The sequence below is a fragment of the Apium graveolens genome, chromosome 7 (genome assembly GCF_009905375.1).
Source record: "Apium graveolens cultivar Ventura chromosome 7, ASM990537v1, whole genome shotgun sequence".
NCBI classification, from domain to species: domain Eukaryota; kingdom Viridiplantae; phylum Streptophyta; class Magnoliopsida; order Apiales; family Apiaceae; genus Apium; species Apium graveolens.
Window position 1 is genome coordinate 229,419,703 of NC_133653.1, and position 22,954 is coordinate 229,442,656.

Consider the following 22,954-nt stretch of genomic DNA (forward strand, 5'->3'; position numbering starts at 1 on the left):
TTGGCCGAACTTAGCGCAATCCGGACTGGGGGCAAGGAAAGCTCAAATTCTTCTAAAGACACCAATCAAAAGCTCAAATTCATCAAACAAGCCCAAATTTACTCCCCCATCCAGAAAGTCTGCATAAGGGAGTGGAGGGCACATGATAGTACATATATCTCCTACAAGGTCTAGTCCTGGACTCCTACCTCCATATAACTCCTGGAAGGACTAGTGCTGGACTCCTAACTCGCTCTAGTCCCGCGCACTGCCAGTCCTGACTAGCTTAGTCCCGCAAGCCCAACCTTGAGAAATCCCAGCACGTGAGGCACTGACCCAAGCACACGACAGGGACAACTGTCACACATCAATCATGGGAATAATCATGGCACGTGTCAGAGGATCCTCAGAACATCCCTCGACCAGTCCTGCGCTGACACGTGTAAAGCATTCACTCCAATCAGGTGTCCTCCGCTCCCAGAACCGATGAATACGATTTAAAGGTACCAACCTCAAAACCCTATGCTTGGGCTATAAATAGCCCAAGAAGGTAAGGTTTTGAGTTTAATCACTTTCTCATACTCATATACACACAACCACCCTGCATTCATATCTATTTTCATCTTCCCTAAAAACGAGTTCTTACTCTCACACCAGAGGCGCCGCGGGACAAACCCCCCTTCCGGTGTTGTTTTCTAGGAACCCCACCACAGCTACACCTCCACAACGACGAAGAGCGGCAAATGATCCTGACACGGCGTCGAAGGAGCGGCCCCGCCGGCGGCAAATGATCCTGACACGGCGTCGAAGGAGCGGCCCCGCCACCAGGAGTTATTATGCTCTTGATTAATGTTGTCCCACAAATATAGACTGAAACATGCAGGAGGGTAGAAAAAAAGGGTTAGGGCTGATAAAAGTTATTGTACATTTTATTATGGAGCAGCAGATTATGTTATTCACAGAAGTAACTGGAAAAGTCATTATTTACCAGAACCTCAAATATAGTCGGTGTTCACATGTCATTAGCAAAATTATGCATAGAAAAGCAAGATTACTAATCCATTTATATGCCATAGAAAATCTGCTGTGGACAAAAACGTCAAAGTTCAAGCTATCTCAAATTTAATGCATTATTAGAGATTCTTCGGCTATCGCTCTTGTCATTGAAAACAAAGTAGTTTGAAGAGGGGCATATTTGACCATGCTTCTTTGATTACACCAACTATGACATTGAAGAGTGCTAACTTTATTGTTTTAAAAAGATTTTTCCATCTTATTATGTTTGAATTAGCCCTATTTTATTAGTCAAATGCCTATTTTTTTTTATAAAATTCTTAAAAAAACCTCAACACGAAGAAAGGATAACATATATATTTTTTCTGGGGAAGTTACAGCCCGTAAGCTAGAGTATGAGGATTCCGAAATTGAATATGTGGTAGAAGCTGCTGAAATGGGAATGTTATTCAATTCAGTTAGAGATTAAAAGTTGAGAGGAAGTGAAATCAGAAGGTTGGATTTTTGCATGATATCAATAACCACGATGAAGCTTTAAAATATACTGAGACGAGTCTGGAGGATCACTATTGTTTTCCCAATGACATTCAACATGAAGGGATTAAGAGTAAAGATTTTCGAATATCCACGCCTAACCATAAAAAGCATTATACTTGGATTAATAACTTGGTCATGTCATACATCAGTCTTCTTTATGTTGTGTATATTAAGGGGACTTGTCCTAACACGTTTTGGAAAGAAAAAAGAAAAGAGAGACTTAACAGACACGGTATTTCTTGATTATCTAGTGAGAAGATAGCTTTGGTTTACTTCAAAATTGACCCCCAAGTCTTCTCAACCGTTAAGTAGACCATCATGAATGTCTGAGAATACTTCAACAGTTGATTATGTCAAACACTGATTCCTATATACACTTGGTTTATGTGTATTTCTTGTGATTCATTTTCTTTCATTTCAAACTTACCATCATAATGAATGCAGCTCCCCTTATGCATGTAGTATTAGTTTTCCTTTTCCTGTTATGCATGAATACATCATCTTTTGCATTCGATGATGACAACTTGACGAGGTGCATTGAGACAGAGACAACAGCTCTGCTGGTGTTTAAACAAGGCCTTGGTATTGCAGACATGCATAATCTTCTTCCTTCATGGAACAAAGAAGAAGATTGCTGCAAATGGGAAGGTGTTGGCTGCGATAATCGCACAGGTCATGTAACTCACCTTTATCTTTCTTCTCTTCTTTATCCATCTTACCATTATGATAGCGCGGGTTATACAACATATGTTAGTATCGGTCCTTCGTTGCTTCATTTATCATATCTCAAGTACTTGGACCTCAGTAGCAATTCTCTGACAGGGATTCCCAAATTCATTGGTTCTCTCACAAAGTTAGTTCACCTTGACCTTTCAAATACTCAAACAGATACTTGGAAAGGGAAATCATTTCCCTATCAAATTGGAAACCTCACCAACTTGCAGCATCTGGATCTCAGCTTTAGTAAAGATATTTTTTCTAATGTTCCTATCCCAAAGTTTATTAGCTCACTCAACAAGTTAAGATACCTTGATCTTTCCTACAATATGTTTACAGGAGATATTCCACATGAGTTGGGGAACCTCTCCGAGTTGCAGCATCTTGATCTTGCTAATTATAATGATGGCTTGGGGACCCCAAGTGGGAACTTTGGGTGGTTGTACAATCTATCTTCTTTGACACACCTTGATTTGAGTTATATCAGTATCGATCATTCCAGTGTTTGGGTGAGCTTTATTCAGAGGCTCCCTTTGATATCAGTTCTGCGTCTAAATTACTGCAATCTTTCGGTTCCATCTTCTTTAGGAAAAATTTCTTCCTCTATTTCTACCCTTGTTCTTCGAGGAAATAACTTCAATTCCTCCATTTTTTATTGGTTGCTCCAATTCAATGGCAGTCTGGTAGAACTTGACCTGGGTATTAACATGTTAGAAGGTAGAATTCCAGAGTCGTTTGGTTATATGACTGCTCTGACTCGCCTGAATCTTGGCCACAACCTATTGAATGGTCCAATTCCGGAGTCGTTTGGTCATCTGAATGATCTGACATATTTGGATATCTCTGCAAATCACCTTAATGGCGTGCTTCCAAAATCCATTCACAATTTATCCAAACTGAACGTAGTAGATTTTAGTTCCAATAACTTTACTGGGAACCTTGAAGATCTTTTATCTGGAACTTTTCCTCTTTTGCAAGAATTGTGGTTATCTGAAAACCAACTTACTGGTTCACTGCCTGATATTTCACTACTTTCATCCCTCACAAAAGTACAAGTCAGCTTCAATCACTTAAATGGATATCTACCAACAGTTTTTGAAAACCATTCAGAGCTTAAATTCTTGGATTTGTCCAATAACCGTCTTAGAGGCTCCTTACCAGATTTTACAGGGTTTTCATCCTTAATAGTTTTGAATCTTTCTAGGAATGAGTTTTCCGGGAGTCTTCCTGATTTTACTGGATGTTCATCTTTGCAAGTATTGAGACTTGGTGAGAATAAACTTACAGAATGGGAAACTCAGTCAACCGGACTACTATCCAGTCTTGTAGAGCTGAACCTTGCAAAAAACTCCATCCGCAGTACGATCTCTGAAGCGCATTTGTCCAATCTTTCCAGCTTGGAGTATTTAAATACATCATCTAATTTGCTGATGTTTGACTTGGGTATCAAATGGCGTCCTCCTTTTAAACTTAGGGAACTTTCTTTGGCGTCATGCAAGTTAGGGCCAAACTTCCCTAACTGGATTCAAAATCAGGAATCTATTGATCATCTTGACATCTCTAACAGCCAAATTTCAGATACTATCCCTATCTGGTTCTGGAACCTTTCAAGCATAAAACATTTAAATCTCTCTTCCAACAAAATTAGAGGCAAGATTTCTTCCAAACTTCTTAATGTTCAAGACATAGATCTGAGTTCAAATTATTTTGAAGGACCACTGCCACCAATGTCTGAAGATTGTGTAAGAATAAACTTATCTCAAAACAAGTTTTCAGGAACACTCCTTTCCTTGTCTCATTTTGAAGGCTTTTATATAAGGTTTGTTGATTTCTCACATAACCAGTTGTCTGGTGCACTTCCTGATAATTGGACACATTTTAGAGGCCTAGCCTTTCTTAACCTAGGATACAACAATCTTTCTGGTAAAATTCCTACGTCAATAGGACAACTTGAATCTCTCCGAGCACTGATTTTGCGGAACAATATGCTCTACGGTGAATTGCCTGCATCTCTGACAAACTGCAGCTACCTTGAGTTTGTAGATTTTGGGTTAAATAAGCTATCAGGAAGATTACCACCATGGATAGGGGAAGGCCTACCACAGTTGTATGCTCTAATTTTAAAATCTAACAGATTTTCCGGAAGCATACCTTATGAAATATGTCGTCTGTCCAATCTTTATTTCCTAGACATGTCCATTAACAGAATTTCTGGAATTATTCCTCCATGCTTTGGTAATTTTACAGCCATGATCCAGAAAGGAACTGAAGTTGATGAGCATATCTATTCATTTCAAGATCCAGAAGTATTAAGTCCAGATTCACTCTTTGATAGTTATACTGATGATGTTTTGGCAAGATGGAAAGGGCAGGAACTTGCTTTTGGAAGAAATTTTGCATATCTGAAGATGATTGATCTGTCAACCAATGAACTTACCGGAGAAATTCCCAAAGAGATAGGCAGACTTCAAGAACTCAGGGGATTGAACTTGTCAGGAAATAGTTTTTACGGGCATGTTCCGCTGGAAATTGGCCAATTGAAGCTTTTAGAATTCATAGACTTGTCCACAAACAAATTTTCAGGTGAAATTCCTCGGAGCATGAACGGATTAAATTTTCTTGCAGTTTTAGATCTCTCAAACAATAATTTCTCGGGAAGAATTCCATCTGGTACTCAACTCCAAGGATTCAATCTTTCCACATATGAGGGGAACATTGGACTCTGTGGTAAACCACTGACGAACAAATGTCCCGGAGATGAACCAGTTGGTCACTTCCCGCCTTCATCCACCGAGTATGAAGTTGATGAAGACAATAGTGAATATGAGAGGTGGCTCTATATAAGTGCAGTGCTAGGTTTTAGCACTACTTTTTGGGGGATCATTGGAACTTTAGTGCTACACCGTCGTTGGAGACGTGCATATTTCCTGTTTCTGGACAACTTAAAAAACAATTTGAAGCGAAGGAATGTTTAAGGCTTCAAGTAGATGATCTGTTGTATGGTGATGCAAATACCGAAAATCTTCCCGACTAATGTTTATTAAAATCATTGCTTTAAGCTTTTGTTTTTTCACCCATTCTTTGAATCATCAAATTACATTGAAGAAATTGCTGGGTCTCATCCTAGCTATCACAAAACAAGATGGTTAATTTGTATGATTGTCAATACATTTTTGTTTCATGTCAATGTTTTAGGCATGGACCTGTTTACATTTTGTTATCTTTATGACTACGTACTTGAAACATAAACTAATACTCTTATATTTTAAATATGGTCATGTTTCCAAATTTTATTTTAATAAGAACGTGTTTAGCGTAAATAAACACAGAGTAGCCTTACAAATGAGTATCTGTTCTCAACAATTCTCGGGGTGAGCCAGGATCGAACCCGGATCTGGGACGACAGAGGATAAGCCCTTTACCACTTGAGCTATCCAACCGTGCTCAAATAAACACAGAGCTTAAGTATTGGTTATTTGATCTTTTCTTACAAAACAGATACAAATCCATACCAACTGATACCTAAGTATTGGTTGATTCTTACAAAACGTCGTTAACAAAAAAAAAAGAGAGAACATTTCTGGGGTCCTAAAACTGAATACCAATCCATGGCCTAATCATCTAATCAAGGTAACCAATTTACAAGTGCAAACTACACAATACAACGGCATTAGGTGCACTAGCTAATTATATGATTATATAATTTTAGTGCGAATGCAGAGAGGTATTTTTATAATTATATGATTTGATAAAAATTAAAACTCTACTATTAAAAACACAATGAATAATCATATAATTTCACTAAAATATGTACTTAGGTTCATTTTTCTCTTTTTAAAAATAGACCCAAAAATAACTATTTTGAGACAGATACCTCATATGTGACAATATGAAAAAATACCCCCTAAAATCATGTTGAAGAATGCCATTTCGTGAGGAGTTTTTAGAATTTTAATTTTTATTTTTTTGAGGGAAACACAACTTGAAGTTGCATTTTCACATAACATATGAGTTTAATGATATTTTCAACATAAACATCGTATTAAATTATGTTTTGATCGTATTTTATAAATGTTAGACAATCTCCCCGTTTTAAAGAGAGATTTGGAATTACATTTTCAATAAGTGATATTTGAGACATTTCTCTCTCATAAATCCTTTGAGATTCTCTGAATCAACCTAAGATAGTCGTTTTGAAGAATATATTATAAATAATGGTCATTGAAATGTGTATGTAGCTCCGGTCCTAAAAATTGAGGGGTTTAGGAAAATTCCAATTAAGGGGCCTTGTATATTAAAAAATTAAGTACAAAATATTTGTCAAAATTATAAATACACTGATAAGAGAAACAACAAAATAGCGATTTCAATATAATACGTCTTACACTTTTTGATACAAAAAAATCAATCAAATTTATAGAAATAAAATTTTCACCAATTTCTTATAAAATATTTGGGAACCCTAGGCACAATACTGATCGGCCTAGGGTCAAGACCACCCCTCTGTGTGCATCCCTACATCAAAGGATATGTGGTCAAGGCCACCCCTGCGTGTATGTGATAATACCCGACTTAAATCCACCTCTTTACTATTCATGTAAAACCATGTCCCAAGACTCTCAGTGAGCAATCTATTATATTTATAAAGTTGACTAATAAGTGTACACTAAGGTAATATTTTACCTCCCAGACCAATGATACCCTCCTCCCTCACCGTACCATCTTTCGGGTCAAGGATGTTACCTTTGTGCCAGCAGACTATTATCTCTTGGACTAAGGTCATTCCATTGTTTAGTACTCACAGACAAGAGAAAGCTTTCACGGATGTAGTTAGTATGACAACAAGTCATAAAAAGAGACATGTCATCATGTCATGACTGTCACCAAGAAAGGAGCAAACCTGTGGACTAGGAGGTAACACCAAACATTATAAATACCAAAGTAAGTTACACAAATGCATATCCTTAAATTCTCACATATTTGTGATTCTTACATTTACTCTCACCACTTTAGCATTCATATCACGCAGACAAAATAATACTCAGACACCAAGCATTTATTTTCGATTATTATTTCTTGTTATTCTCCACCACCAATTACTTACTTTTATGCCGAAGGTGTTTGACGGCCACCACCCCCAGTCGGGCATAATTTTGCAGATTCCTACTAACAATTACACAATATCTCCGTCAAAATATCAACGGAAGAGGGTAATTTTGGTAGAGTGTGCAAGGAGAATTATCATTTGACGCTAGAAGGAGGGGCTCTTTTGTTTAAGAAAAGCCTCCACCAGCTCAACTTCACATTTCAAAAAAAAATCAAGGGTATATAGCTCATTTAATAACCTTCTAACTATAAATAAAATTTTACTAGCTCAAAACCCTTATTAACCCCTTTCTTCGGCATTGCCGTCTCCTTAGCGGGAGAGGGAATGTAATTTCTAAGAATAAAAAATTATTATCTTCCCAATTTTCCAACTCTATTTCTCGCCCTTATCGCCTCATTGAAAAGTGATAAAGGTCCACTCATAAAAAATAATTACTACTTCAAAAGTTTTCTAACTCCATTACTTTCCTTACGATCTCCTTGGAGGGTGAGGGACAGTCATCTCAAAGCAAAAATATCCATTATCACAAAATTTGAACAATTGGGTCATGGTATTAACTCAGTTCACAACCTCTTATGAGCCAGGGAAGACCATCCCAACTCAACTCTATCAAACTTAATTGTTAAATGTTCATTTGGAAACTAAGGTGAAAATCCCACCTTAGCGAAATACCCTCTCTAATCGAGGATGTTGTTGTCCGCAATCCAACATGTGAACTCTTTGTGGACGGGTACCCACCTCGACAAAAAGAAAAGCATGGCTAATATTAATATGTCATAAGGATTTCAATTGATGCAAGTCATAAGATTTTCAAGGCTACCAATAATCGAGATTAGTATCAACCACTCATAGCAGGCCTTAACTTGGCAAGAAGTTTTCATGTTCAACATCTCTGAACCTTAAGCGATTTTGAGATTTTGGCAAGACAAACAAGATGAGATTATGCCACAAAAGACATTTTTCTCACCAAGTATCAAGTCTTGATCAAGTCTCTTCTTTTTCTCCTTGTCAGCCACACACTTTGTTGTGCTAGACATGCATGTACTGTAACAAGATTAAGTCACACTGACCACCCTAAGAATTAGTTGTATGATAGTCTAAATCAGTATTTTGTATTGTATTACTTTAGTCTGTAAAAATGTTAAACATCAGACTAAAGTATTTTTCTGTGAACAGTCTCAAGCCTAAGAATAAACTCTGGAAGAAGATCAACAAGATCATGCCTCGGAGAAAAGGTGAAGAAGCTTGAAGTTGAATAAATCTATTTTAGGAAAAATGTTCTAATTCAAGAATAAACAAGTCACAGATCAAGTCATATAGAGAAGTCATTTGAAAACTCCAGAATGACTTATCGAGAAGTCCAAAATGGCTTATAGAGAAGTCTCAGAGATATCGACAAGTTAAATGAAGATGTGAAGATTGAAGATATCGACAAGTCAAATTATCATTAGAGATCTCAGAGATATCTATAAGTCAAAGTATATATAGAGAACTCTGAGATATTAACAAGCCATTTCTGCATATAGAGAACTCAGAGATATCGATAAGTCAAAATGAAGATATGAAGATTGGAGATATCGGCAAGTCAATTTCTCATTAGAGATCTCAGAGATATCGACAAGTCAAAATGCATATAGTGATCTCAGAGATATCGACAAGTCATTTCTACATGTAGAGTTTTGGAGATCTCGACAAGCCAAGTTCACTTATAGAGAACTCGGTGAAAGGAATATGTCCTAAGTCCAATCATGTATTAGGATTTAGGAATAATTTTTTATCTGTTTTGATTTCATTGATATTAATAAAAGACTTATTTTATTTTTATTACGGGCTCTATCTATTTAAGTGTTTAAATAAGATATACCGTAGTTTAGAGTAAAGCTTTTTATGGATTATGATGAGATCATAATAGTGAGACCTAAAAGATGATAACTCTAAACTTAAATAGTTCCTGATCATAGGATTACTAACTGGTAATTAATAATCCGCAAAGATCGGTACATACTATGCTTGCTTCATTATGAAGGATGTCTGTTCTCATAGAAATTTGTGTGGTGACACTATAGCTAGTATGTAGGTGCTTATTATAGAATAAGTTCACTGAACATGACTCGCACAGCTGAACAACTGATGGAGTTCACTCACGTGTCAGCAGTTGTTCACATAGTGATAGTTGTACATGTATCCTTAGACTTGAGGTCATCTTAGTCATCTTGTGTACACTGAACTATGCTTTGGTTTAGTTCTTAGTCTCCAGGGACAATTATTAGGGCTCTACTGGGTATAGAAATTTGTACACGAAGACAGTGTATGATCAATAAAGGATCTACCCCTTTCAGTGAAGGAAGCGAATGTTCAAGGCTGATCCACTTATGGTAATTCAGGAATCTCTGGCCAGAGTGAATGAAATTAGAAAGGAGTTTCTAATTTGCATAGAACTAAGCATAGTAAATGGTAAGCAAGTGATTAAATTAGATAGGCTTGACACGAGATCCATGCCTTGTATTTAATCAGGACATTGTAGGGTAGAAGGAGTTTATTGTACGGTAACTATTCACTGAATAGGTTCTTGGTATTCTAAGCAGTGAATTCGTATTATCCGGATAGTCGCGATATGCTGAGAAGTATCCCTCACGATGTAGAATAAATATGATTAATTAATTAATCATATTTAATAAATTAGAGAATTTATATAAATAATGATAAAATAGTTTTATTATTATTTATTTCTACTACCGTCTTAATATTGAACCTACAGGGTCACACCATAAAAAGAGAATGATTTAATGGTGGAGGAATTAATTAATAATGGCTGATAATTATTTATTTATGAAATAAATAATTAATTGGCAAATTTAATAATTGATTAAATGAGATTTAATTGATTATAAATTAATTAAGAAAAGTTCTTAATATTATTAATTAAGAATTTAATTTTTGGAAATTAAATCAAGAGAGAGAATTATTTCTAAAGTGTTTAGAAAAAGGATTAATAATTAAAAGGTGTTTTAATTATTAATGAGAATAATAAATGGGTTAATAATAATAATATTTTATGGGAAAATTTCAGCTGAAAATTTTGCCTATAAATATACTATTATAAACCCTATTTTTAACCCGAACCCAAAAATTTTAGAAAAACCTAATTCTCTCCACCTCCTCCTCCTCCTTAACGTCGTTTTCTTGGTGGATACCGGTGAGTGCTTCACGTTTGAGGAGCAGCTGCTAAGGATCTCCGATCGTTGCTTTTGGATCGCTATTAAAGGTTAGTAATCGATTCATATGTTTTAATCACGAATTATATGCTTCTATTTGGATTTTATATGTGTAAAAGTGTTTTATCATGCCTCCGCTGCGATTAAAAATCCAACAATGGTATCAGAGCATAGGTTGTATGCATATAGATCTGTGGTAAAAATTTCAGAATTTTATGTGCTTGTATGAATTAATTATGATTTTTACTAGTTATATTATGGATTAATTATGTCTGATGAGAAATCGTTTCTCAGAATAATTTTGAATGTTGATCTGGGTTCTACAAGTGTTGTAGATCGTCTGGGTATTTTTTTTATAATTTTATGATGTATAGATTTTTTATTATGAATTTTTGAAGTTGTATCATTAATAATTCGTAATTAGATAAGTATATATATATATATATATTCAATTATGTATATATATTTGTGTTGTCTGTTGCTGTACTGTTGAATGCACGGAAGAGAAGTACAGAGAAGTCAGGTACGACTGCACGAAGTTCGAGAAGCTGTCAGACGGCAGCTGCAGGCGCGTGTAGCGCACACGCGCGCGGGAGGGTGTGGCGCATTTCGGGAATGCGTTACACACTGTGGCGCATTCACGGAATGCGTTACACCTTTTAATGGCTTAAAACGGTTGTAACGCATTACCAGAATGCGTTACAGAGCTAGTAACGCGTTCCTGTAATGCGTTACAGCCCGACTGTCCACATTAAATTTGATTTTTTGGGAGTTTCGTAACTCCGTTTTAGGCGTGCAATATATCGTTGGATTCGTTTTTCCGAGACGGAACTAATGGAGTGATCAAATTTTAGTTTATATAAAAGTTTTGAACTGTTTATATTTCCGAAAGTGTTTTAAAGCTGTTTTTAACTGTTTTAATTGCTTTTAAATGCTTCATGTGATACATAGAGATGTATAATGCTTAGACCAATATGCTAGATGATGTAACATGCCTACCTTGATGTTTATTCATGTTGATATATGTGATATATGCTTAGTTTATCATGCGATGATAGATTTAGGTGAACTTAAATGAACATAAGGCGTTTGTTAGACAACCTAGTATAGTGAAATTGTTTCATAACCTAAATAATAATATTATGAATACAATCATGAGATTCTTGTGTTTATGAAACACGTAATTGAAATCGAATATTTGCTAAGTGTTGTTATGTGTTTATCATTTACAGATTTACAATATACATTATGTCTTCTGCACTATCACTCAGGAGCATACTGGATGCTCACAAGTTGACTGGTCCTAATTATGCTGACTGGCTTCGAAACTTGAGAATTGTTCTCAGGATTGAGAAGCTGGAATACATGATTGACTCACCTAAGCCTACTGAACCTGCTAGTGATGCACATAATGATGAACATGTTGTGTATTATCGTAAGTGGGTAGATGATGCAAATGTTGCTCAATGAATCATGCTAGCTTCCATGAACATTGAGCTACAGAAGCAACATGAGCATATGGATGCTCACACTATCCTCATGCATCTATAAGAGTTGTATGATGTGGCAGGGAGGACAACTCGATATGAGATATCGAAGGAGCTGTTCGGTTGTAGGATGTCTGAGGGATCATCTGTGAATGACCATGTACTTAAGATGATCAATTTGATTGAACGTCTTGGACAACTTGGTTTTGCCATGGATGGGGAGCTGAGCCAAGACTTGGTCTTGCAATCGCTTCCGAGTTCGTTCTCGCAGTTTGTTGTGAACTTTCACATGAATAAGTTGAATGTTAGCCTACCTGAACTCCACAACATGTTGAAGACTGCGGAATCGAATTTTTCCCCTAAGAAGAGTTCTGTTCTTCTAATTGGTGAAGGTTCCAATCCTAAGAAAAGGAAGAGGAACCCTTCCAAGAAGAAGAAAGTAGGTGAGAAAACGCCGGTTCCACCAAAAGCTGAAGACCCCAAGAGCAAAGTTGTTTGCTTTCACTGTAACAAGGTGTGGCACTGGAAGAGGAACTGCAAGGTATACCTTACAGAATTGAAGAAGAAGAAGGGTAGTGAGACTACCGCTTCTGATTCAGGCATGTTCATGATCGAAGTTAATATGTCACTAGGTCAAATTTCTACTTGGGTATTAGATACCGCCTGTGGTTCTCATATTTGCAATTCGTTGCGAGGACTAAAGGGAAGTAGGAATCTTGAAAAAGATGAGGTGATTCTACGTATGGGCAATGGAGCAAGGGTTGCGGCCATAGCTGTAGGATCATTTAGTTTACATATGCCTACGGGTAAGACTATTGTTTTAAATAATTGTTATTTTGTTCCCTCGATTGTGAGGAATATTATTTCTATTCCCATGTTAGACTTGGCTGGATTTTCATTTATTATTGAGAATAATGAATGTTCTATTCTTAGAGATAATATTCTTTATGGACGTGGTACTTTAAATAATGGTCTGTATAAATGTGACATAATTTACTTCAGATTGAACAAACTAATAAAAGAAAAGGGATGATAAAAATCTCACTTCATTGTGGCACTGCAGTCTCCATTTAGTAGACATGGAGAGAGGGCTGCAAATTTGCTAGAAATGGTACACACAGATGTATGTGGACCAATGTCTACGCAAGCCATGGGTGGATTTTCATACTTCATTACTTTCATGGATAATAGATCTAGATTCGGATATGTGTTTGATGAAACACAAGTCTGAAGCCTTTGAAAAGTTCAAAGAGTATAAGTATAAAGTCGAGAAACAAACCAAACATAGTATTATAATTCTTCGATTAGATCGAGGTGGTGAATACTTGAATGGAGAGTTTCTGGATTATCTCAAAGTAAATGGTATAGTCTCCTAGTGGACGCCTCCAGATTGGTATCTGAAAGGAGAAATCGAACTTTGTTAGACATAGTTCGGTCCATGATGAGCTATGCAAATCTTCCAGTATTCCTATGGGGTTACGCATTGGAAACCTCAGCATATTTACTGAATAAGGTGCCTTCCAAATCTGTTCCTCAAACTCCGTATGAGATATGGAAAGAAAGGAAACCGAGTCTTAAACACGTTAAGATTTGGGGATGTCCAACTTATGTCAAGTAAGTTGACCCAGATAAGCTGGAATATCGATCCGTAAAATGTAGTTTTGTGGGATATCCTAAAGAGACTTTAGGGTATTACTTTTACACCGATCATCGGGTGTTTGTCTCCAGACATGCTACCTTCTTGGAAAAGGAGTTTATCCTTGAAGGAAACAGTGGGAGCAAAATTGAACTTGATGAAGTTCAAGAAGCACAAACTACTACGGTTCAAGTGGAAACACCTATTCTGATTGAACAACCTTCTGTGGAACAGCCCATTCGTAGGTCAGGGAGAGTGTCTCGCCAATCTGAGAGGTAATATGGCCTTGTCATTGAGAATGACAATGAGTTGTCGATCATTGATGATGACGACCCTGTGACCTATAATGAGGCTATGAGTAGTGTTGACTCAGAGAAATGGCATAGTGCCATAAAATCCGGAATGGAATCTATGTATACGGGATACAAAAGAATGATTAGAGAAGATGGCCAGGTGGAGACCTTTAAGGCCAGGCTTGTGGCAAAAGAATTCAAACAAAGGCAATGGATTGACTTTGATGAAACCTTTTACCAGTAGCCCTGTTATAATCAGTTCGGATTTTGCTTGCGAATGCTGCTTACTACGACTATGAGATCTGGAAAATAGCCAGATGGTCTTCTTTCCAAGAGAAATGAAAACCTAGTGTGTAAGCTGCTGCGAACCATATGTGGTTTAAAGCAAGCTTCTCGTAGATGGAACATCCGTTTTGATGAGACAATCAAAGAGTTTGGTTTTATGAAAAACGTAGATGAACCATGTGTCTACAAAAGGGTTAGTGGGAGCGCGATAACATTTCTTGTGTTGTATTGAAATAGAGTTGACACACATAACAATATAGCAGACCCACTCACAAAGCTACTTTATGAAAGTCACTTTGATCGTCATAAAGACTAGATGGGTATAAGATACCAGAGTGATTGGCTTTAGTACAAGTGGGAGATTGAAAGGAATATGTCCTCCAATCATGTATTAGGATTTAGGAATAATTTTTTATCTGTTTTGATTTCATTGATTTTAATAAAAGACTTGTTTTGTTTTTATTACGGGCTCTATCTATTTAAGTGTTTAAATAAGATATACCATAGTTTAGAGTAAAGCTTTTTATGGATTATGATGAGATCATAATAGTGAGACCTAAAAGATGATAACTCTAAACTTAAATAGTTCCTGATCATAGGATTACTAACTGGTAATTAATAATCCGCAAAGATCGGTACATACTATGCTTGCTTCATTATGAAGGATGTCTGTTCTCATAGACATTTGTGTGGTGACACTATAGCTAGTATGTAGGTGCTTATTATAGAATAAGTTCACTGAACATGACTCGCACAGCTGAACAACTGATGGAGTTCACTCACGTGTCAGCAGTTATTCACATAGTGATAGTTGTACAAGTATCCTTAGACTTGAGGTCACCATAGTCATCTTGTGTACACTGAACTATGCTTTGGTTTAGTTCTTAGTCTCCAGGGACAATTATTAGGGCTCTACTGGGTATAGGAATTTGTACACGAAGATAGTGTATGATCAATAAAGGATCTACCCCTTCCAGTGAAGGAAGCGAATGTTCAAGGCTGATCCACTTATGTTAGTTCAGGAATCTCTGGCCAGAGTGAATGAAATTAGAAAGGAGTTTCTAATTTGCATAGAACTAAGCATAGTAAATGGTAAGCAAGTGATTAAATTAGATAGGCTTGACACGAGATCCATGCCTTGTATTTAATCAGGACATTGTAGGGTAGAAGGAGTTTATTGTACGGTAACTATTCACTGAATAGGTTATTGGTATTCTAAGCAGTGAATTCGTATTATCCGGATAGTCGCGATATGCTGAGAAGTATCCCTCACGATGTAGAATAAATATGATTAATTAATTAATCATATTTAATAAATTAGAGAATTTATATAAATAATGATAAAATAGTTTTATTATTATTTATTTCTACTACCGGCTTAATATTGAACCTACAGGGTCACACCATAAAAAGAGAATGATTTAATGGTGGAAGAATTAATTAATAATGGCTGATAATTATTTATTTATGAAATAAATAATTAATTGGCAAATTTAATAATTGATAAAATGAGATTTAATTGATTATAAATTAATTAAGAAAAGTTCTTAATATTATTAATTAAGAATTTAATTTTTGGAAATTAAATCAAGAGAGAGAATTATTTCTAAAGTGTTTAGAAAAAGGATTAATAATTAAAAGGTGTTTTAATTATTAATGAGAATAATAAATGGGTTAATAATAATAATATTTTATGGGAAAATTTCAGCTGAAAATTTTGCCTATAAATATACTATTATAAACCCTATTTTTAACCCGAACCCAAAAATTTTAGAAAAACCTAATTCTCTCCACCTCCTCCTCCTCCTCCTTAACGTCGTTTTCTTGGTGGATACCGGTGGAGTGCTTCACGTTTGAGGAGCAGCTGCTAAGGATCTCCGATCGTTGCTTTTGGATCGCTATTAAAGGTTAGTAATCGAGTCATATGTTTTAATCACGATTTATATGCTTTTATTTGGATTTTATATGTGTAAAAGTGTTTTACCATGCCTTCGCTGCGATTAAAAATCCAACACTCGGAGACCTCAACAAGTCAAAGACACTTATAGAGAACTAAGAGATCTCGATAAGCCATTATACTCTATACAACAAACTAGAGATCTCGATATGAAGCTCAAGTACAGAATGCAGATAAGTTAAAGATTCAAGATTTTCAAACAATAAATGATCTAATAACTTAGATTGAAAAGTCAACAAAATCAGCTTGAAGAGTGCAAGATCAAGGGCCAAGATTAATTGACAAAGGAAGGTCACAGACCTACAATATTTGCAAGGATTCACTAAGACAGAAATGGAAAACTTTAGAGATAACTTAAAGTAGGGTTTAGTACATCTTATTGCATGTTGTGTAAACCTGTGTTTACTAATCTAAAAAGTAAATACTGGTCCCTTTTTTTTAAAAGTGTGACAAATAAATCTAGATTTTCTTATACTCTATCAAGATAAAACCTGAGTTCTTTACTTACAAAGAACCTAGGAATTTGTAGTAAGACATACTTAATTTTAATACAAAGTTAAGTGAGCTTTCAAAATACTGTGTCTGTTGTGCATGCTTTATTAATTATGTTAAACACAATTTCTCTACAAATTAGACTGCTTTGTTCACCATATCCAAACAGCTTGAAAAATCCTAAAAATAAAGAAAACACATTCACCCCCTGTGTTGCACTTAATATCTAACTAGTGGTATCAGAGCAAAATATGAAAGAAAACAGATAAAGATCTTGGAAGTATGAGTGTACAGAAAATAATCAGAATTAAGATACCAGCCTTTAACAGAATCAACTATACACTCTGGAAAAAAATGATGTTGTTCATAAGGATGGCCAATCCATTATATATCCAAATTATCAAGTATGGCCCTTTCACCCCCATGGAAAGGGTAAATGAATCTACAGAGGGAGACATGGTCATCCCAGCTCATTTTGCACTTAAGGACCCTTCAAAATACACTGAATCTGAGAAGGAGAATGTCTCTCTAAATAGTGGCATGCAATTAATGATAGAGTCACTTGACAATGTCATGTAGAACAACATTGTCAACTGTGACAGAACTAAACAGACCTTGGAGAAAATATAGATTTTGTGTGAAGATACAGAGGAAGTTAGATCCAACCAAAAGAGAATACTGGTATCTCAGTATGAGGGATTCATGGAAAAGCCCAAAGAAGGAACTACTTGTAATAACTCGAATTTTTGAGACCTTGTAAAACGTTTAATGAATAGTAACCCTGATGGACGGGGAAAAACCTTTTAGCCGACACTATGTAGTGCAGGAGAAAATGAGTTTCGGAGTTGATATTATGATTATACGTACCAAATGAGTGTATGTAAACGCTATTAGTTTTCGAAGAAAACGAACTTTGAAAAACGACCATATTTATGAATCATTGAGGATTACAGGAATCAAAATATAATTACGGATTTAAAACCCTACAGATTTATATCCAAGTATGATAATTCAAAACATAAGAAATAAATACGAAAAGAATTACGTCGCGAACCATTTACGAGGAAGTATTACGAAAACGTTTAAGCGACTGAGCGAACGCGTAAACGATAAAATAAATGTAACGCACTAACTAACCATGGTAAGAAAGTAACCATGGTTACTTTATCCTATAGTGAGCTAAGGTGTAGGATGATCAACCAAGGCTATCAGATATTAAGCTAAGGAGCTAAACAAGTGGCTTAGCTTGTAAACTAGGAAGCTAGTTGGATTTGTCCCCAAGATTTGCAACAAGAATAAAATCCTAGGATCTAAACTAGAGAATAAAAAATCAATATAAGATATCAAAAGCTATCACTTGCATCATTCCAAGAATCAACCAAGAAGCAAACACAAAAACTCTCTCCCCATTTCTTCATTAGCTCCATTCGGCCCTTCACCATAAAAAAGAAACCAATTTCAATTCTTCAAGCTCTAGCCATGGATAAATCCTCCCATTAATTCTCAAGCTTCCTAACAACCAAACTAAGGTAAAATAAATCTTTGTGCTCTTTTTATCAAGGTTTGATGGGTGAAATAAAATCAAGAAAGTTGATAATGAATAGTGTGAATAGTAACTCTTCTTTGGTTTCTTGATTTTGATGGTTGTTTTAGGTTCCAAAAACCATACTAAGCACTCCCAAGACTTCACCATCATCAAGAACACATCTCAAGCTCTCAATAAAGGTAAAAATCTTTGACCCAACTTTATTTAAGATTTAAGTTCAAGATCTTTTTAGTATGTGGTTGTAAACCTAGTTTTAGTGGTGGTATTGTTGAAATCTTGATGTTTAACTAAGTAGATTTAAAATTGATTGTTGTTGCCTCAAGAACATGATGTTCTTGAGAGGAGTTAGTGTGTTGATGATGATATGTCGATTGTTGGTGGTAGTATAAAGATTTAAGGCATAAACGAAACTCCGATCGTAACCGTAATCTCGCTAAAACGAATAAATCATAACTTTAAATTTCTGCAGAAAGTCCCGAGGATTTAAACTGTAGTTTATTAAAAAATAACCCTTGATTATGATATAAAATTTTATAAGGATCGTTTAGGCGCTTGAATCGCTTGATTCCGATTTACGGATCAAAAGTTATGGCCGTTTTACTAAAAGTGATTTACGCGACAAAAACTGCTACGAATTATGAACTTTGAAAATATTAAGGATCGACTTAAGAATGTTCATAAATAATGAAAAGTTTAAAGAGAATAGTATATTGAGTTTCCTAACTGCCGTAAAAATTTCAAGTGAAAATAATAAATTTTCAATTTTATAAAAATATCGGAGCCGAGATCACGCAATTAGAAACCGTAGAATCCATAAGCGGAGCCGACAGCGAAAATGAAAATGAACCTAAGATACTTAGAAAAAGAAAGCGACCATAACGTGAATAAGGACTTAAAGAAGTAATAAGGGTAATATAAGTTGAGAGGGTGCATAATAATTAGCGCATGAGTGTGGGTAGCCGTAAATTAGAACGGGACCTAACGAAACAACTTGTGTTTATGGTTATAGATTTCCGAGCGGAACCTAGAGCATCCTCCACCTCGAGATACCCAAGCAAGTTTACGAACCCAACTCCATTTACTTTTGTGTTGTGAAAGGATTGTTTTATTATCATTATATAAATACCATGCTTGCCATGATACGTAGTAATTGAATTTTCGCATAATGTAGCGATGTTGTTCGATAAGTATATATCGTAAAATATTTAATTCCGCTTTAAGCGTAACTTATAATTATAAGACCGAGAGTCAGTCGGGATTTTAAGATGAAAATCCGGGAATCAATCCGGTGATATTATTAGGACAATTAAAAGTCCATAGTAGTACGATTTGAAGGACTCAACGTCCACTTACGAAATATTAAATACCTCGAACTTTTATTAAAACAATTTCCAAAGATCGTATTCTCTCAACTATACTTTATCGTTCGATTAAGAAATATTTATTAACTATTTACTTATTACGGAGGAAGTATTTACCAGTGAATATTTATTTCAAACTCGATTAAATGTAAAAGATTATTATATTACGTAAACATAAATTAGTTGAGGAATATTATTTTTATTCTTTTAAAAGTAAACTCCTTCGAGGTTTAATTATTTATTAATTATCATTTAATTATTTATTATTTATTAAAGGGATTATTTATGATTTAAAAATCATAGAACCTAACTTAAAACACTTTCTGATTTTCGGAAAATCATTCGAATAATTTCAGATCGTCGAAGAATAGTATCTCGACTAATTTAAATATTTGAATATAGTTTCAAAAGAAACTCCCCCCTTATTTTATTATCTGTTGACAACAGTCAACTCACATCCTTAGTACTTCTTCCGAAAAACTCGGAAGTACGTATACATATACATATATACACTAATAAATCAAGCTGTTTCTATCAACAAGCAAAACGCTTGGGGGAACTTCGATGTGTTTCGAGTTCTCATGATAGGATTTCCCAAGGACAAAAGAGGGGTAGGATCCAAGTACTTCGTGTATTGGATAGACTACTGGTACCGTAGGAGAAGGTACTATACGTACGTAAGGACCTGCGAAGTGTGTGTATACCCGAAATGAGGACACATAGCCCGTATGCGGCAAGGGTGATAACCGGGATACGAAGATGTTGTCCTTCTACTAGTAAAAAAGGTTACTATTATCATAGTACGGCTGATCATCGTATGCGGTGCCTCCAACGAGTGTCCTATTCTTCCAATTGGAATTGTGATGCAATACTGTAACCCAAGCCTAGGTGCTGGGTTTACTTTTAAGGTATTCGCAGGATAATAAAATCCACTAAAGGATTGTTTTCATAAGAAGGTGTGTATCACCAAGGAAAACTATGTTCGAATAAAACATAATTATCTTATAAGATGTTTTACGTGAGTTTATCATTACAGTCATTTTCATAATGTACATTATTATGCTGGGCATTATAGCTCACACTTGTTTTCTTAAATTGACACAACACAACAGTGAATCAAGATGCCTACCATGAGAACCACAGCCAGGAAACGGGTAGGAAATGGCCAGCTGTTCCGTAGATTATTTGGTGTTGTACCACAGGTAGTCAGAATAAGCTGGATTAGTTTTCAGTTATTTTTAGTTCGGCTTATTTATAAGTATGACTTATGTAAGGTAATAAATAAGAAACGTATATTTGGCCGACGGACTAGCCTTACTTAAAGGTTATTCCCTGGTAAGACTTAATTACTTTTGGGTTGTAATAATTATCACTCTGTGGTTTGATTTACTCTAGTAAAGAATGGTTCGTTTCCAAGACAATAACTTGTAAGTGTGTGTGTGATAAGTGTGGGGTCATAAAGTGTGAGTATTTTTATATTGTGATGTGAGGTATGTGGTTTATAGTGGTTTAGATGGCGTGGCCTCCGAGATACCTGACCCCGGATTTTGGGGCGCCACAGTAATGGTATCAGAGCCTTAGGTTATCAAATCTTGGAAAAGATAGGATATAAAATACATAGACATAGGAATAATAAAATAATCAATTAGAGCTCAAGTCGAGTTCATCGTCGGGCTACACGGGTAGTCTTGACAGTTTTAACCCCGAAGGGAATTTCGACTCTAAGTTAGTAACACCTTGCCTATTGTGTCAGGTACCAGTGGAGCCTATGAGGGAGGTTGACCCTGTTGATGATGTTATGGTTCCTGAGCGTGACTCTACTCCCGAGCTGGAGGACCCACCCATTGATGACTCAGACGATGATCCTACTGAGGATGCCCCAGAGGAGGAGACTGACCTTCTTGTCCCCATAGCTGATGACGTTGAGATGTGTTAGTCCCTTAACAATGTAGCAAGAATTACAGAAGGGGGGTTGAATGGAATTCTTGAACCTTTTTCTTAAAATAAAAATGTTCAAACTCAAATATAAATATAAATGTTTTGATTAGCACAATGCGGAATAAAAACTTAAGTGAATCAAAACATAAGTAATTAAAAACAAGAGTCTTTAAAAACTTTCTGGTGGATTTAAACAATTCCACCAGAGATATATATTATATCGAGAGAACTCTGTGTACAAGAATGCTCACAGCTGCTTACAAATTTGAACTACTGAGAATACAGAGAAATGCTAATAATTCTGCTTACAAATGTTTCTCGCTTTTTGTATCTCAGATCTTGGTTTCTATTTGCTACTTCTTGGTTTATATATTACCAAGATTACAAAGTCAAAAGATAGAATCATTATAAAAACTATCAATTTTTATGCTTTTCTACTTTTTTTCTCTATTACCCAGTTAATAGGCTTCCTCATTCCGTTTGCATACATCTCGACGCATGTGACCAGTTGTCACTGTCAACTGATGTTTGAATTCTTTATCCGTTAGGTTCATGATCATCCGTCGGGTGCTTTGTAGATTATCTGTCGGGTAGCAATCAGGCACTTGACTTCATTTCACTTATGCAGAATTACAAGACATCATCTATGTACAATTAATCAACCTATTCTGCATATCTAGTTAAAGTCAACATGACTTATATGCTACTAGAGAATCTATACAAAGGTGTATGTAGAAATGTGCTACAGACTCATTATTACATAAGCTACTCACTCGATGGATAATAAATCATTATCCGTCGGGACTATAAAGATTTATCCATCGGGACTAAAATTCTTATCTGTCGAGTGCTACATTATTTCACTAAGTAATATCTACTTAGGTGTTTTGTTTGTGAAATCATCAAGTACACAACATATGCACAACAATCTCCCCCAATTTATGTCTACTGGAATTGTAGCCATAAATTAAGTGATACTTGATGATAACAAAACATCCTAAACATACAGCTTTAAAGAAAAGTAGATAATACTGAAAATGCTTCAATTAATCAAAATGTACAAAGTTTGGCTCACAGTCATTTTCAAGATGCTCCTCTAGCCTGAGCAGATTTTTCTATTTTCTTGAAGGTCTGGATCTTCTTCCAAGCTTTCTGTTATTTTCATCAATCTGATTTTGGAGCTGCCTGTGGAATTCCAGTTCATCAGATTCTGAGAGATTTAGCTTTCCTTGCATTTCTAAGAGAGTCTCATTGCTAGAGATGCTCAATTGGTCTTCTAATCTGAAGAATCTTCTCACACCTTTGTCATCCATGAACTCCATCAGCCAGTAGGGCCTTAGATGCACTCTTCCCCCTGTGTATGGGATGACTAGAGTCTTTGGGAGTGCAT

At 35.7% G+C, this 22,954-nt stretch overlaps 1 protein-coding gene across 1 annotated transcript; it reads left to right on the plus strand.

Moving 5' to 3' along the window:
• Window positions 1–1,679: 1,679 nt before the first annotated feature.
• On the plus strand, window positions 1,680–5,461 carry LOC141675025 (receptor-like protein EIX2). Its single transcript, XM_074481732.1, has one exon. It carries the CDS (start codon window positions 1,965–1,967, stop codon window positions 5,220–5,222), a length of 3,258 nt encoding a protein of 1,085 aa, XP_074337833.1. The 5' UTR covers window positions 1,680–1,964; the 3' UTR covers window positions 5,223–5,461.
• The last annotated feature ends 17,493 nt before the right edge of the window (window positions 5,462–22,954 follow it).

Bases quoted from the DNA above. Each gene is read 5' to 3' on its own strand.
- LOC141675025 (XM_074481732.1), top strand. From the start codon at position 1,965: ATGAATGCAGCTCCCCTTATGCATGTAGTATTAGTTTTCCTTTTCCTG.